The 18,762-nt window shown below is 36.8% G+C and overlaps 1 protein-coding gene across 1 annotated transcript in view; it reads right to left on the minus strand.

The window, feature by feature from the left end:
- RAD9B (RAD9 checkpoint clamp component B) overlaps positions 1 to 18,762 on the minus strand; it is a 54,700-nt gene that overhangs the window by 28,423 nt on the left and 7,515 nt on the right. Inside the window, exons 4-5 of the mRNA XM_036760210.1 lie at positions 16,964 to 17,078; positions 7,233 to 7,332 (exon numbers count right to left, since the gene is read on the minus strand). Of these exons, the coding sequence (XP_036616105.1) occupies positions 7,233 to 7,332; positions 16,964 to 17,078 (215 nt within the window). The remainder of the gene's footprint in view (positions 1 to 7,232; positions 7,333 to 16,963; positions 17,079 to 18,762) is intronic.

The following is an 18,762-nucleotide window of genomic DNA, read 5'->3' on the forward strand; positions in this document are numbered from 1 at the left end:
GAAAAAGAAGTCAATGACTTGCCAAAGGAGACCCAAAAATATACTGAAGAAAATAACACCTTAAAAAATAGACTAACCCAAATGGCAAAAGAGCTCCAAAAAGCCAATGAGGAGAAGAATGCCTTGAAAGGCAGAATTAGCCAAATGGAAAAGGAGGTCCAAAAGACCACTGAAGAAAATACTACTTTAAAAATTAGACTGGAACAAATGGAAGCTAGTGACTTTATGAGAAATCAAGATATTATAAAACAGAACCAAAGGAATGAAAAAATGGAAGACAATGTGAAATATATCTCACTGGAAAAACCACTGACCTGGAAAATAGATCCAAGAGAGATACTTTAAAAATTATTGGACTACCTGAAAGTCATGATCAAAAAAAGAGCCTTGATATCATCTTTCAAGAAATTATCAAGGAGAATTGCCCTGATATTCTAGAACCAGAGGGTAAAATAGAAATTGAAAGAATCCACCAATTGCCTCTTGAAAAATATCCCAAAAAGAAAACTCCTAGGAATATTGTCGCCAAATTCCAGAGTTCCCAGGTCAAGGAGAAAATACTGCAAGCAGCCAGAAAGAAACAATTTAAGTATTGTGGAAAAACAATCAGGATAATACAAGATCTAGCAGCTTCTACATTAAGGGATCGAATGGCTTGCAATATGATATTCTGGAGGTCAATGGAGCTAGGATTAAAACCAAGAATCACCTACCCAGCAATACTGAGTATCATGCTCCAAGGCAAAATATGGACTTTCAGTAAAATAGAGGACTTTCAAGCTTTCTCAGTGAAAAGACCAGAGCTGAATAGAAAATTTGACTTTCAAACACAAGAATCAAAAGAAGCATGAAAAGGTAATCAAGAAAGAGAAATCATAAGCGACTTACTAAAGTTGAACTGTTTTGTTTACATTCCTACATGAAAAGATGATGTGTATAATTCATGAGACCTTAGCATTAGGGTAGCTGAAGGGAATATACATATACATAGACTGAGGGTACAGGGTGAGTTGAATATGAAGGGATGATACCTAAAAAAGAATCAAGTTAAGGGATGAGAGAGGAATATATTGAGAGAAGAAGAAAGGGAGAGATAGAAGGGGGTAAATTATCTCACATAAAAGTGGCAAGAAAAAGCAGTTCTGTTGGGAGGTAAGAGGGGGCAGGTGAGGGGGAATGAGGGAATCTTGCTCTCATTAGATTTGACCTGAGGAGGGAACAACATACACACTCAATTGGGTATCTTACCCCACAGGAAAGAAGGAGGAAGGAGATAAAAAAGGGGGGATGATAGAAGGGAGGGCAGATGGGGGGAGGAGGTAATCAAAAGCAAACACTTTTGAAAAGGGACAGGGTCAAATTGGATAAAGGGGGATGGGATAGGAAGGAGCAAAATATAGTTAGTCTTTCACAACATGAGTATTGTAGAAGGGCTTTGCATAATGATACACATGTGGCCTATGTTGAGTTGCTTGCCTTCTTAGGGAGGCTGGGTGGGGAGGGAAGAGGTGAGAGAATTTGGAACTCAAAGTTTTAAAAGCAGATGTTCAAAAAAAAAAGTTTTTGCATGCAACTAGGAAATACGATATACAGACAATGGGCCATAAAAATCTATCTTGCCCTACAAAAAAGTAAGGGAAAAGGGGATGGAGGGCGTAGAGTGGCGTGACAGAAGGGAGGGTTGACTGGGGAACGGGACAATCAGAATATATGCCATCTTGGAGTGGGGGGGGGAGGGTAGAAATGGGGAGAAAATTTGTAATTCAAACTTGTGAAAATTAATGCTGAAAACTAAAAATATTAAATAAATAAATGACTTTTTTAAAAAAGGAAAAAAAAGAACAAAGCTACTCTGCTTTTCCATGTTTCCTTCTAACTTTTTCTTTTGTTCTCTGCTCTACACTTGTTTTTTTTTTCTCCCTCCCTTCCCACTCCACCCTAGAGGCTATAATTACACACACACACACACATTTTTATATGTGTGTGTGTGTGTGTGTATGTAAAGCCATTCTGTTGATCAGTTCTTTCTCTGGAGAAGGATAGCACCTTCCTTCATGGGTCCTTTGTAGTTGGTTTGAATATTTATGATACCCAAGATGAATCAATCATGCAAAGTTGTTCTTAGGACAATATTTCTGTTATTATTTACAACGTTCTCTTGGTATTACTTGTTTCACTCTTCATTATTTCATGCTAGTCTTTCCATGTTTTTCTAAAATCAACCAGCTCATCATTTCTTATAACACAGCAGTATTCTATCACAATCAAATGCTACAACTTGTTCAGCCATTCCCCAACTGATGGGCATCTATCATTTTAACCAGTCTAATAAGTGTAAGATGATATGTCAAACTTCTTTTAATTTGCATTTCTCTAATAATGATTTACAGCATTTTTTCATATGACTATATATAGTTTTTATTTCTTCATCGAAAACCTCTCTATTTATATCCTTTGACTATCAATTGGGGAATGACTCATTCTTATAAATTTGGCAAAGTTCTTTATATATATATATACACACATATATGTGTGTGTGTGTGTGTGTGTATGTATATATACATATATATGTATATATGTATATATACATATATATGTATATATACATATATATGTATATATACATATATATGTATATATACATATATATGTATATATACATATATATGTATATACATATATATGTATATATGTATATATACATATATATATATATGTATATATACACCTGAGAAATGAGACCTTTATCTGTGAGACTGTCTATAAAGATTTTTTCCCAATTTCCTGCTTTCCTTTTAACCTTGGCTATATTGGTTTTATTTGTACAAAATCCTTTTAATTTAATGTAATTGAAAGTATCCATTTTACACCCCACAATGCTCTCTATCTCTTGTTTATATATTAATTGTTCTCCTATCCATAAGTCTGATAGGTGATATGTTCCATTTTCTTCTCATTTTTTTGTGATATCTCCCTTTATATTAGGTCATGTATACATTTTGACTTTGTCTTGGTAAATCTTTTAAGGTAATGGTCTATGCCCAAAGAATTCTTATCCCTAAAACTTCAATCTTTATATTTGTCAGAAACAAGTTTAATATAATCATTTACTACTGTGCTTTGTATGTCTATTCTGTTCCAATAATCTACCTATTTCTTAGCCAGTACCAGATAGTTCTGATAATTACTGCCTTATAATATAGTTTAAAATCTGGTACTGCTAAAGCTCCTTCCTTTACATTTTTTCATTAGTTTCACTGAAATTCTTGACCTTTTGTTCTCCTAAATGAATTTCGTTATTATTTTTCTACGTCAGTAAAATAACTTCTGGTAATTTAATTGGGATGGCATTGAATAAATAAATTAGGTGAAATTGTCATTTTTATTATGTTGGCTTTGCTTACCTATGAACAATTAATATTTCTTCAATTATTTACATCTGACTTTATTGGTATAAAGAGTTTTTTTAAGTATGTTCCTATAGTTCCTGGGTCTGTTTAGGTAGGTATACACCCAGGTATTTTATACTACTTACAATTATTTTAAATAGAATTATCTCTTACTATCTCTTCTTGAAAGATTGTGATATTTATAAATATGCTAATAATTTATTTAGGTTTATTGTATATCCTACTACTGTGCTGAAATTATTGTTTCAGTTAGCTGAATCTTTAGAATATTTCCAAATATATCATCATATCATTTACAAAAAGAGATAGTTTATCACCTTATTTCTCATTCTGACTCCTCCAATTTCTTTTTCTTTTATTGCTATTGCTAGCATTTCTAAAACAACATTGACTAATATTGGTGACACGAGTGTAATTTCCCTGTTTATCTATTTTAATTAAATCGATTTTAACTTCAACTTTGTCTGAGATCATGATTACTACTCCTGCTTTTTTTTACATCCACTGAAGCATAATGAATTCTATTCCAGCCCTTTATTTTAACTTTGTGTCTACCTCTCATTTCTAATTGTGTTTCTTGTAAACAACATATTGTCAATTCTGATTTTTAATCCATTCTGCCATCCATTTCCCTTTTATGGGTGAGTTCATCCCATTCACATTCAAAGTTATAATTTCTAGTTTTGTATTTCCCTCCACCCTATTTTCCCTCTCTATTTATCCTTCTCACCCTATTTACCCTATCTCTCCTCAAACATCTAATTTACTCCTAACCATAACCTCAATCCCTGCCTTAACCTCTCCCCCTACCCTCCTAATTCTTAATCTACACACCTTTCTAAAAGTCCCTCCCTTATCCTATCTTCTCACCCTTTTATTTCTTTATAAATTTAGAGGACTTCTATACCCTTCTAGATGTATATGTTGTTCCCTCTTTAACCCAGATCTGATGAGAATAGGGTTCTAACACTACCAGCCCTCCACCCCCACCTGTTTCCTCTGTGTCTCACTTTGTATGAGATAATTGCTCTCTTTTACCTCTCCCTACCCAGTTTTATTTTTTAGAATCACTCCATTATACTCAGCTCAGCCCAAGCCTCTCTTTCAAACTACCCAAGTAATGATGACAGTCTCAAGAGTACTGATAACATTTTCATGTATAAGAAGTAAATAGTTTGACCTTATTGAGTCCCTTATAATTGGTCTTTAATGTTTACCTTATGTTTCTCCTGGATCTTCTATGTCCAATTTTTCCATTGAGTTCTGGTCTTTTTTGTTACAAAAACCTGAAAGTCTTTCAGTTCACTAAATGTCCATTGTTTTTCTGTTCAGGATTATGCAGTTATCCCTTCTACACTGTGACTTTCCCCCCACCCCATCAAGGTTTTGATATATCTTGGGTTGGCAGAAGAAATTAAGTGGGAATTTTCAGAGAGTTTTGCAGAAGTTGTAGACAATAGGAGAAGGCCAGCAGACAGCACAGAAACTATGACCAAATACTTAACACAAATTTTACAATAAGGTACTATAAACACCCATAAAAGAAAAAAAATCAGACTTCTCTGGTACTAAGGGAGGGCCAAAATTTTTTATGTGGATTTTCCAGATTTGGGGGGGCACTGCACCCCTAATTTTAGCAATGTGGTAGGAATAACTGTACTCAACTTTGGTGGGTAACTTATTTTTGGTCACAACCCCAGCCCTTTTGCTCTTTGAAATAAAATATTCCAAGACCTATGGTCTTTTAATATAGAAGCTGCTAGGTCTGGTAGGATCCTAATTGTAGCTCCCCAGTATTTAAATTGCTTTTTCCCCCTTGTTGCTTGTAATATTTTCTCCTTAACCTGGAAACTCTGAAACTTGGTTATGATATTCCTTGAATTTCTTTCAGGTGATAATTGGTGGATTTTTTTTTTTCTGTTTCTACTTTACCCTTTTGTTCTAGAACTTCAGGGCAATTTTCCTTAATAATTTCTTATAATATTGTCTCAAGATTCTTTTTTATGATGTAACTTTCAGGTAGTCCAACAATTCTCATGTGGTCTTGACTTGATCTCTCCAGATCAGTTGTTTTTCTTATGAGGTGTTTCACATTTTCTTCTTTTTTTCATTCTTTTGATTTTATTATTTCTTGGTGTCTTTTAATACCATTACTTTCCCCTTGCCTAATTCTAGTTTTCATAGAGTTATTTTCTTCCTTAAGTTTTAGGATTTCTTTTTCCTATTGAATATTTTTAAAATAATTTTCTTGATTTTCTTGCTCTTATTTTTTCCCTCTATTTCTCTTATTTGATTTTTGAAGTCCTTTTTAAGTTCTTAGAACTCTTTTTGGGCTTGTGACCATGTGACATTTCTCTTAGAAGTAGGAGTGTTGTTTGTTTGTTTTTAACTTCACTATCTTCCTCTGAATATGACCCATAGTAGCTCTCTATGGTTGGGTTCTTTCTTCTTTGCTTACTCATTTTTATTTTTATTTTGTTTTTAGCACCTTAGTATTGTAATCAGGTCCCAAGGTGTGGACGACAGTATCAGGTCCTTCTTACTGTTATTTTTTGAGCTCTGTGGACCCAACCTTGGACACTCCTCTCTACCTCTAAGTCATGACTAGGGCCAGCAGTTACACTATCCTGTAAATGCTCTTGCTCCCTGTGGTCCCTCCTGGTGCTATGAAGTTCAGCTTGCCTCTCTGCCCTGAAACTGAAACTAGGGACTCCACTCTCCTGAAAGTGCCCACAGCCATCAGGGTTCCCACCCCTCTGCTACCACACTCACCAATCATGTACTTGCTGCAGCCAGCGATAGCTCTGGTTAGCACAGTATGACAGCAGAGGGCTCTTCAATCTTCCCCTGCTCAGATACCCAACTCTCACAATATCCAAGGTAAAAGTTCCTGAGGCTTTAGACTGCCTCCTTCCCTGAAGCCTCCAGACCCAGCTTCCCCCAGGGCTTGCTGTTTGTTGATTCAATGAATCTTCCTGGACGTGTCTGTACTTCACTCAGGCCAAACCTCCACCCCTAGAATTTGCAGTCTTTCCTGGAGTCTTCTCAGGTTGTCTGAGGAGGACAACTGCTTTAAATTGACTTTTATTTATTTCTACTGCTCTATGTTGCCTCTGAGGTGATGTTCTGTCTTATTTTGTGGAGGAAATTTGGAAAGCCAAAAGTTTTCTGACCTACTCCACCACCTTCCCAGAATCCTTTCCCCAGTAATTCATTTGTAATGATTGACTCTTTTAGATGGAAAATTTGATGTAGATTCATAGAATCACAGAATTTGAGAATAAAAGCAACCTCAGTAGAATCTAGTCCAAACCACATCTCAAAAATAATCCTATATTGAAAACAAATTTGCATCACTCACTTCAACCAATAGAAAACTAAGATATTGTGAGATTAAGCATTTCTCCCAAAACCATATGGCAAATGTGATGAAAACTCTACTTAATCAAACCCAAAGGGTTATGTGGTTAGAAGGCCTCAAGTAAGAGGAATGTCTTATTAGAGAGTTTTCCCCCTATTAGGGGGAAATATACATTCTGTATAAAACCACACAGATGGGATAACTTTAAGATATTTTCCACCAAAGGGTTGAGGAATTGTACACTTAGGTAGCTCTTACTTTAAATATATCATTCTCAAGGTGTGTTCCTCTTGTTTGGATGTCTCTAAGCTATTTACTATAACCTCAAAAACTGTAACAGACTTGGAAACTATAGGTTATGAATTTTTAATCTGGGACCAAAGTTCTTTCAGTATCTGAGAGTGAAAAATGGAGAGGCAGAGACAGAGACCAAGACAGAGAGATTGAGAGGGCTTGATTACCTTGACTGAACCTTCAATATATTAGGACACATGTTCTTTGCAAAAGCAGCTTGTAAAGGCTCAGACTCTTGAAAAGCCAAATTATGAGTTTTTATAATGCCTACAAAAGAGCACAGAGTAATCACTTAGCATTTCAAAGTTCCAAATGAATGTGTACATGATAATTAACTTAGAGGAGTTGCTAAAAGGCAAAATGAGGACTAGACACCAATACACAGGACAGTATCTTGTACATAGTAAACATTTATTTATGACTTAATGGCTTCTAAGGTCCCTTCCCCTCCTAGCTCTGAATCCTGTGACCCTTTGAATGACTGGAAGAAGCATTGCACAGAACAAAATTAACAGATGGACAAGTTAATGTTACACTCCAAGAGTCCTTGATTGATACTCACTGAGAGCTAAAAAAACATTCAAAGACCCCAAGGAAGGGCTCCAGCCTTCCAGCCAGGTCAAAGCACCCTAATGAGGCCTCACAAAAAGGACATGAACAAAAATGACATGGGAGCAAGACTCACAGATAGGCTGTAATTTATACTAGAGGAAGGAATAACCCCACATTGATGAAATCTCAGATCCATCAGCTTCAAAGATAGGTTTTTTTTTTAAATTTCAAAACAGAATGTAACTTAAGAGGCAGCATGGTACAGTGAATAAAGAACTGGCTCATATTCAAGAACATCTGAGATCAATTCCTGCTTCTGAGATGCATGTGCGTGTGCACGTACGCGCGCACGTGCACACACGCACACATTATCTATATGCACATACACATACATACTTCTAATGCAGCTAATATATATGTATTATATATATACACACATGCATACATACATACATATGTGTGTGTATGTGGTGTTCAGGGAGGACTAGCACCTCTGGTGTGAGGGCTTGCTGAGCCCTTTTCAGGACTTCTTAATTCACCTTTGGTACCTTCATCCAACTATCACCTATGGCTCAAAGAAGCTACAGCATGAGAAAGTCTTTGGTAAGATAGCAGAGAAAAGGCAGGGACTCACCTCAGCTCTCCCAAATTCCCCTCCAAACAACTTTAAAATAAGGCCTCAAAACCAATTCTGGAGTGGCAGAACCAACAAAAGAATGAAGTGAAACAATTTTCCAGCCCAAGACAACTTAGAAGGATGACAGAAAAGGTCTGTCACACTGGAGTGAGAGTAAGAGTGCACAGCCCAGTGCAGGCAAGCAAGCAGCAGGCTTTGGGGCCAATTGAATCAGTGGTGGCAGCTTCTAGAGCTCCCAGGCAACAGGCACTAAGGAGGCTGGACAAGTGATGAGGAGATTAAAGGGGTCCCTTTGCTGGCAATAGGTGTAGGACTCTGTTGCATTGCCCATATGTGGATCTGGGTTGAGGTCCTGGGTCACAGTCTAGGGCAAGTGGCTGCGAGGAAGCAGGGAACCTGGTGACAGCTTCACAACAAAAAAGAGTGCTTGTGATAGCTCATAGAGCAGAGCACAGGCCAGAAGTGTAGTAAATACACATCTCCTCAGATCACACCACCTTGCAAAAACTGAAAACTTACAGAACCCCAGAAGTAGCTCTAAAAGAAGTAGCTGCACAAAGTAAAACTGAAGCTAGGAATAGTGCCCTCCTCTACCCTTGGAGAAAAGCCCAATTTTAACATCAAGTTAAAAGTTAAAAAAAATGGGCTGGAAAAATAGCAAACAACAACAACAAAAAAGAAAACTATAGAAAGTTACTATTGTAACAGGGAAGAGCAAAACACAAAATCAGAAGAAGACAACAAAGTCAAAGCTGCTAGATCTAAAGCTTCAAAGAAAAATGTGAATTCATTTTAGGCATGTGTTGGTAAATAAAATGGGCTCTTAGCACTCAGTTCAATCAAGTGCCCTTGAAGAGTTTGGCCTTTGTTTCCTTGATTAGATTTGGGAGTCCTTGGAGTCCTCCTTGCCTCAGGGGAGGGCCTAGTTTACACATGAGTTTGAGTGACATGTTTGGGACATCAGAGGCTTTTAGACCATGTGGGTTTAAGTCACCTCTTTGTGACGATTCTAGGTCACGTGGGTGAGTCGCATGTGTGACTCACCCTTGACCCTGAAAAAGATACAAAACCAGGGATTGGCTTTCTCTTTCTTGGAGCTCTTACCCACAGCAGTGGTGGCGTGCATGACTCTGGGCCAGCCCTTGTTATCAGCCCCCGGGCTGAACCTAGATGTTGGTAACTATGAATCTGTATTTGGTCTGTCTGTCGATGTTTGTAATTCATTTGTATTTGCTCCAAAGATCAGGGTGCTGGCTTTTTCCCCTGAACCAAGTGAATGGTACTTGTATGTTGAATTAAAGTAAGCTTATCAACCCCTTAATGTGGCTTTCCTTACTAAAGCAGATCAAAAGAACCTGGGCTTTTGAAGTGCTTTGGCAGCATTCTTGTTGTTGGGCTTGTGTTGGTCTTTCACCCCCACAACAGCTGCTAGCCCGATTGTTGAAACAAGGCACAAAAAGAATTTTTGGAAGAGGGTGGAGCCAAGATGGCAGCTTGAAAACAGGGACTTGCTTAAGGTCTGCCCCAAATCCTTCCAAACCCCTGTTAAAAATTACTCTAACGAAATTCTAGAGCTACAGAACCCACGAAATAACAGAGGGAAACAAGTCTCCAGCCCAAGATGGCCTGGATGGTCACTGAGAAAGGTCTATTGCACCATGCTGGGAGCGGAGTGCAGCCCAATATGGGCTGCGCCAGAACAGACCAGGTGCTGACTAGGCTGGGCAGAGCAGGCCTCAGGGCCCTGAATCACTGAATTATGGCAGTTACCAGACTTCTCAACCCACAAAGACAATGGAGCAGGTCAGTGGGGAAACTGCTGGATCTGGGTGAGGAAAGTGTGTCCAGCCACAGCCCCAGGGCATGGAGGTGGCGGTGGTGGCGGCGGCAGCAGCAGCAACAGCAGTGTAGCAGCTGCTTTCAGCCCCAGGTCCACACAGTGGGAAGAATCAAGGAGCTGATCAGAGCAAGAGTGCAGGGAGCACTTTGCTGGCACTGAGGCAAGGTTCTCTTGCTTTACCCTGCTTGGATCTGGGTCACAATCATGGTTGGTGGTTCTTGAGGGAGTAAGAGCGCTGGTGTGGCAGAGCTTTGTGGTAGCTGTGGACAGGGAGTCCTCCTGGTGGTTACATGGCAGAAAAGAGTGCCTGCACTCACAGACCAGAGCACAAGCCAGGAGAGGAGCATCATACCACTACATAAAAGTAGCTCTGAAAACAGCAGTGCAAAACCCCTGAAGCTTCACTCTGAAAGCAATCATATTCCAACAAAAAGCTGAAAAGTCAAGTAACTGGCTGGAAAATGAGCAAGCAGTATAAAAGGACTCAGACTATAGAATCTGTCTTTGGTGACAGAGAATCAAAACATACAGCCAGAAGAAGTCAACAAAGTCAAAAGTCCTACATCAAAAGCCTCCAAGAAAAATACAAATTGGTCTCAGGCCATGGAAGAGCTCAAAAAGGATTTGGAAAAGCAAGTAAGAGAAGTTGTGGAAAAATTGGGAAGAGACATGAGAGTGATGTGAGAAAACCATGAAAAACAAGTCAATGACTTGCTAAAGGAGACCCAAAAAATACTGAAGAAAATAATACCTTAAAAAATAGACTAACCCAAATGGCAAAAGAGCTCCAAAAAGCCAATCAGGAAAAGAATGCCTTAAAAGGCAGAATTAGCCAAATGGAAAAAGAGGTCCAAAAGACCATTGAAGAAGATACTATCTTAAAAATTAGAATGGAGCCAGTGGAAGCTAATGACTTTATAAGAAATCAAGAAATTACAAAGCAGAACCAAAAGAATGAAAAAATAGAAGACAATGTGAAATATCTCATTGCAAAAACCACTGACCTGGAAAATAAATCCAGGAAAGATAATTTAAAAACTATTGGACTACATGAAAGCCATGATTGAAAAAAGAGCCTAGACATCACCTTTAAAGAAATTATCAAGGAAAACTGCCCTGATATTCTAGAACCAGAGGGTAAAATAGAAATTGAAAGACTCCACCAATTGCCTCTTGAAAAATATCCCAAAAAGAAAACTTCTAGGAATATTGTAGCCACATTCTAGAGTTCCCAGGTCAAGAAGAAAATGTTGCAAGCAGTCAGAAATAAACAAATTGAGTATTGTGGAAACACAATCAGGATAACACAAGATCTAGCAGCTTCTACATTAAGGGATCAAATGGCTTGGAATATGATATTCTGGAGGTCAAAGGAGTTAGAATTGAAACCAAGAATCACCTACCCAGCAAAACTGAGTATAATACTCCAGGGCAAAATATGGATTTTCAATAAAATAGAGGTCTTTCAAGCAAGCATTCTCAATGAAAACACCAGAGCTGAATAGAAAATATAACTTTTAAATACAAGAATCAAGAGAAGCATGAAAAGGTAAACAGGAAAGTGAAATCATAAGGGACTTACTAAAGTTGAACTATTTTGTTTACATTCCTACATGGAAAGATGATATTTGTAACTCATGAGACCTTTCTCAGTATTAGGGTAGTTGAAGGGAATATACATAGATAGATAGATAGACAGATAGATAGATAGATAGATAGATAGATGGCACAGGGTTATTGAATATGAAGGGATGATATCTAAAAAAAATAAAATTAAGGGGTGAGAGAGGAATATATTGGGAGAAGGAGAAAGGCAGAGATAGAATAGGGTAAATTATCTCAAATAAAAGTGACAAGAAAAAGCAATTATAATGGAAGGGAAGAGGGGGCAGGTGAAAGGGAATGAGTGAATCTTGCTTTCATTGGATTTGACTTAAGAAGGGAATAACATACACACTCAATTGGGTATCTTACCCTACAGAAAAGTAAGGGAAAGGGGACAAGAGGGGGGAAATGATAGAAGAGAGGGCAGATTGGGGAAGGAGGTAGTCAAAAGCAAACACTTTTAACAAGGGACAGGGTCAAGGGAGAAAATTGAATAAAGGGGGACAGGGTAGGATGGAGGGAAATATAGTTAGTCTTTCACAACATTACTATTATGGAAGTGTTTGCATAATGATACATGTGTGGCCTATGTTAAATTTCTTGCCTTCTCAAGGAGGGTGAGTGGGGAGGGAAGAAGGGAGAGAATTTGGAACTCAAAGTTCTAAAAACAAATGTTTAAAAAAAGTTGTTTTTACATGCAACTGGGAAATAAAATATACAAGCAATGGAGTATAGAAATCTATCTTGCCCTACAAGAAAGTAAGGGGAAAGGGGATGGGGGGAGTGGGGTGATAGAAGGGAAGGCAGACTGGAAAAATGGGCAATCAGAATTTCTCACCATAGAAATAGTGAGAAAATTTGTAACTCAAAATCTTGTGGAAATCAATGTTGAAAACTAAAAATATTAAATAAAAATAAAAAAGAATTGTTGGAAGAGCACAAAAAGGATTTTAAATATCAAATAAGATAGGTGAAGGGAAATTGGGAAAAGAAATGAGAGTAATACAAGAAAATAGTGGGGAAAAAAGGCAATAGCTTGAAAAGAAGCCTCAAAACAATACTAAAGAAAATAGCACCTTAAAAAAAAAACAGAATAAGCCAAATTGTAAAAGAGGTACAAAAATCCAGTAAAGAGAAGAGCTTCTTAAAATGCAGAATTGGCCAAACGGAAAAGGAGGTAAAAAGCTAACTGAAGAAAATAATTCCTTGAAAATTAGAATTGATCGAGAAACAATAAAGCAAAATCAAAAGAATGAAAAAATAGAAGAAAATGTGAAGTATATCATCAGAAAAAATAACTGACCTAGAAAACAGATTGAGGAGAGATAATTTAGGAAATATTAGACTATCTGAAAGCCATAGTAAAAAAAAAAAGGCTAGACATCATCTTTCAAGAAATTATCAAGGAAAACTTCCTCGATATTCTAGAATCAGAGGGTAAATAGAAATTGAAAGAATCTACCAATCATCTCCTGAAAGATATTTCAAAATGAAAACTCCCAGGAATATTAAGATATCAGGATAATGCCAGATTTAGCAGCTTCTACATTGAAGTATTAAAGGGACTGGAATATACTATTTTGGAGGGCAAAAGAGCTAGGATTACAACCAAGAATCACCTACCCAGCAAAACTGAGTATAATCCTTCATGGGGAAAATGGATATTCAATGAAATTGAGGACTTTCAAGCATTCTTAGTGAAAAGATCAGAGCTGAATAAAAAAATTGACTTTCAAATGCAAGACTCAACAGAAGCATAAAAAGGTAATTAGGAAAGATAAATCATAAGGGCTTCAATAAAGTTAAACTGTTTATATTCCTACATGGGAAGATGATACTTGTAATTCCTAAGAAGTTTATTTTTATTACGATACTTAGAATGAGTATATATAGACAGAGGGCACAGATGCAAGTTGATTATGATGAGGTGATATCTTTTTTAAAAAAGTGAGGGAGTGAGAAAGAGAAATATACTGGGAGAAAGGGGAAGAGAGAAGTAGAAGGGGGTAAATTATCTCACATAAAAGAGGTGTGAAAGAGCTCTTACAGTGGAGAGGAAAATGGGGGTGGGGAGAGAGCAATTGAACTTTACTCTCATCAGAATTGGCTCCAAGGAGGAATAGCATATACACTCAATTGGGTATAGAAATCTATTCTACTCTACAGAAAAAAAGGAGGTCAGAAGAAGGGGTGGGGCTGATAGAAGAGAGGGTGGATTGGGAGAAGTGGTAGTCAGAAGCAAACCACTTTTGAGGATGAAAGGGGCAAAAGGAGAGAAAGAGAAAGGATAAGCAGGGGGAAATAGGACAGAGAGAAATACACAGTAATCATAACTGTGAAAAAATTTTACAGGAAGTTTGTCTGATAAAGGCCTTATTTCTCAAATTTGTAGAGAACTGAATCAAATTTATAAAAATACAAATCATTCCAGAATTCATAAATGGTCAAAGCATATTAATAGGCAGTTTGCAGATGAAGTAATCAAAGCTATTTATAGTCATATGAAAAATGCTCTAAAACACTATTGATTAGAGAAATGCAAACTAAAACAATGCTAAGCTACCACTTCACACCTATCAGATTGACTAATATGACAGAAAAGGAAGATGACAAATGGAGAGGAAGTGGTAAAATTGAGACATTAATGCATTGTTGGTGGAGCTGTGAACTGATCTAACCATTGTGGAAAGCAATTTGAACTATACCTAGAGGACTATAAAACCTTTGACCCAGATATACCACTACTAGGTCTGTATCCCAAGGAGATAAAAAAAATAAAAAGGAAAAGGACCTATAGGTACAAAAATATTTATAGCAGCTCTTTTTGTGTTGGCAAAGAAATGGAAATTGGCAGAATTGATGCCCATCAAGTAGGGAATGGCTTGAACAAATTGTGGCATATTATTGTGGATGGAATACTATTGTGCTATAAGAAATGATGAGCAGGATGCTCTTAGAAAACCTTGAAAGACTTACATGAACTGATATAAAGGGAAATGAGCAGAACTAGGAGAACATTGTACACAGTAATATTGTGTGATGATCAACTCTGAATGACTTAGCTATTCTCAGCAGTACGATGATCCAAGACAGTTCTGAAGGACTTAGGATGAAAAAACGCCATCTACCTCTATAGAAAGAACTGGTAGAATCCGAATTCAGATCAAAGTGTACTTTTTTTAACTTTATTTTTCTTGGGGTTTTTTTTTTGGTCCATGTTTTCTTACACAACATGACTAATATGGAAATGTTTTACATGACTGCACTTATATCAAATCACTTGCCTTCTCAAGAGAAGGGAAGAAAGAATTTGGAAGTAAGAATTTTTAAAAAAAATGAATGTTAAAAATTTTTACATGTAACTGGGAAAAATTAAATATTATGACTCAAAGAAGCTGTAGCATGTGTAGTGACCACACCCAGTAAACCATCTCAGCTGACAATTTAAACCAGGTTGAGGGTATCCAGTAGGCCTCAACCTGTCCATGAGTGAATTAGGGGGCTGTCTACCCTAAGCATATGAAGACTTTCCCTAGTGGAATGGTAGATAAGAACAATGTTTCAACAGCTAGGAAGGCAGCTGAAGTAAGCACTACAGAGTGCTTAGGTCTTGGTCAGGCATAGAAAACACCAAGGTCATCCACAACTGCCATTGCCAGTTGTCTTGACCTTTGTCCTGCCACTGGACTTTGATAATACACGAACAAAGAGTGAGGCTGATGTCTCTGTGCAACTCAGCCTCATGTAAATTTCACATGCAAGTTAAGACATCACCCATGATGTCATGGGTAATGTCATTGGTCCTTTTTAAAAACAAATGACAAATAACAACCCATACACACACATATACCACACACACATTAACACACACATATGGACAAGCTAGCATTACGTTGTCCTTGTTGGCAAATTCACTGATGCAACTAGTATCTAGTAATACTAGAAAACTAGTATTTTATATTATTTATTATTTTATAATATTTATATATTATTTATAATTAGAAAATTAGTACAAAACTAGAAAAATATTAATAGAAAACTAGTATCTAGGAAACTGTAGGGATATATATGTATATGCCTATGCGTGTGCAATAAAGGCACGTGTAACCTCTCAGTACTGGAGCCAACCCTCTAAGACTAAGACTATACAAAGAAGTCATTAATCTGCTTTGGCAGAAGGAGTTTTCTAATGGCATACTTCCTGCACCAATGAAATCAGAGGTCTGGCAAAACAAACAAACAAAACAAACCTATTTTGATACCTCTAAAATTGAAGAAGCATATTTATTGAGTATTTTCCAGGTATATATCACCTATAGCAGAAGAACTATTTTTTGGAAATGCATTTATCGCTCTCTAGTGGACACCACGAAACACGTCATTCTGTCTGACCAAGGAGGCATTATTCAAAATTCTTTTAAAAGAAAGACATTTTCTTGCAACTGGGTGTGATGTCCTGACTTCTTGACTACTTCTTTAATAAGGTTGCCTTAAGACATCAAAAAATCTTATCAGATACAAAATTTCTAAATGTATTTATGTGTTCATTATTGGTTGAATCTTTAAGAGCAACAATAAAAAATGATGGCACACTCTAATTCACTCCATCCTAAAACAATGTTCTTCCACCAGACTGCTGAATGTAAAATTGTTATTATGTTTAAATATGTACATTTTTCTACTTTTATAGTAAGACCTTCTATAGAAGCTATTAAAACCAATTGACAAATATTTGTTGAATACCAAAATCACTTGCATTGAGATTTTTTTTGGTACATCAATATAACAATAACCTAATCTGTTATAGCATTATTTAAGTAGGCAAAGCAGGTACAATTCAACGTTTTTACTACTAGCATTTGGTCTAGAAGTTTAGAAGTTTGCGTTTTGTGGCTTCCAACTTCATTACTTCTTGGTATTTCTCCATCTCTACATACATACTAGCCTGAAACATTCTACTGGAATTGGGCAATCAACCAATAACTGTATAACTAAATTTAACAGGATGCATTTCAGACTGGTTTGTATATATGCAGAACCTATGCCTCTCAGTCTTACTCAATGACGAAATAATTCTTTATTACTAACTGACTTTTTAGTGCTGTTTTTCATATTAGTAAGGTTATCTGTAATGCAAAATTTTTGCATCATGAAACTTCACAAATTCAAAGTAATTTCTAATGCTAAGAATATTTAAGGTATAATGAAAATATTATAAACATGAAATAAGCTTAGAAGGAAAATAAGTTTATAACCATACCTACCATGTTTGCAGAAGAGCTGAATAATCACATGGCATGTATTAGCGCTTGTAAAAATATTCCACTTTTCCACATTTCTTTCAAGTGTATTCAGACATCTAAATATGGGCAGAACTGACTGTAACAAAAAAGTGTATGTAATAAGAATTTTACATTTTATTATAAGGAAGATGTCATTTAAAAGAGAGACTGTTTGAATTTATACTCCTAACCCTGTTATAGTCAATCCTGTGAACTTCCTTTTGGGGATGGTAACTAATAATTAAATGTAAAGTACAAATGACACTAGGTAAAATGTTACACAAAAGCAAGTGAAGACTCTTTAAGGAATTAGCAAAGGAGCTGAGAAAACCCATTTTCTGATTAGGGAAAAGATAATTGGGGGTCTTCCAAAAAACCAGGGACATCATGCTATTGTGTAATTAATGTCCTTCCACACTCATCTGGATGGAAAAGCAGAAAAGGCTAAGAGCTTTGAAACAGAAAAAAAGAAGCTCAAATCACTAGTCTTCTTCCTGCTAAGAGAGAACAGAGTTTAAAAAGGGAACATGAACATTAGCTCTTTAACTAGCTATAAGAGTGTGTCTGGAATGGGGAGAAGTCAACAGGGGACTCCTGAATGATTCTCCCTGCCACTACCAATTTGATGAAATTACAGTATTTAAGGGGCAACAGAGACTGTGAAGTTTAAGCTTGAACCCATTTCAGACTTTCAGTGACCCATTTGCACCCTGTAGGGGACAGACAGCATACCCTGAATGATCTATTTGATTGTTAAAGGTTAGGAAATTTGGATGAAATCGGTAGAGAAGCTAGTTTTGCTGTGGGTATGCCTTTTCTCCTCCCACTCATTGAATGACCCTCTTCCTCCCTCCTTTCCTCTTTTCTCTGTCCCCCCACCCCCACCACATACATATACACACATGCAATTAAGACTATCTGATTAGAAAAAACAAAGGCAAGGAATTTTGCTATTAAACTGGCCTAAGGCTTGAGGTATTAACCTTAAGCATAATGGGAAGACTTTCATTCTAATACAAAAATTCTGGTTGAATTGAAAGGGTCCTATTCAACCTTACAGATAAAAATAGGGTTAGATTAAGCAGTGATTAATAAAATTGAAGAATTAATAAGGCATCAAATTATATGTTTTTTCTTCAATAACTAGATCTTTAGAATGATCTACTTCAGTCTTTAAGTACAAACAATTCAAAATCCTGTAGCTTCTCCTTGCTCCTTCCCTCCACTCTCAGAATTCATTCTTTTCCTTTGTCTAGCTTCCCTTGACTTGTGTTCATTCTAGGAAATTTGAGCTTCCTTGGAGGGTAGCTCTTATAATCAATCCTTTCAAAGACTAACCCTTGTGAGTGACTATTCCTGCTAACACTAAAGCTCCCACCAATGTATTTCCCATTAGTAAATAGGCTACTAATAACCATTAACTAAAATAGCAATTGAAAATGAAAAGCAAACATAAAATTTATACAATATTCCATCCCTAAACCCAAATCACCATCTCCCACCAGTACACGTAGTATCTGAGGGAGTGGGTACACATTAAGTTATAGAGTAGTGAGGCATACATGTAGGGAATATGTGTAGCCAGGGATACTCACAACTCACAAATAGTAAACTTCAATATCCTCTTTTTGTCTCAGGAATTGTCCATAAAAGTTTCTTGATGAGTGTTATCTTCTGTGTGAACAAATGCTTCCACTGCTAAGCTGAGTTAATCCACCATTCCAGACTAACACCTCTCTAGGGAAAGCATCTCAGCTGGATTCATTGATCTGTCGGATTGC

This window comes from Trichosurus vulpecula, chromosome 1 (assembly GCF_011100635.1).
Source record: "Trichosurus vulpecula isolate mTriVul1 chromosome 1, mTriVul1.pri, whole genome shotgun sequence".
NCBI lineage: Eukaryota > Metazoa > Chordata > Mammalia > Diprotodontia > Phalangeridae > Trichosurus > Trichosurus vulpecula.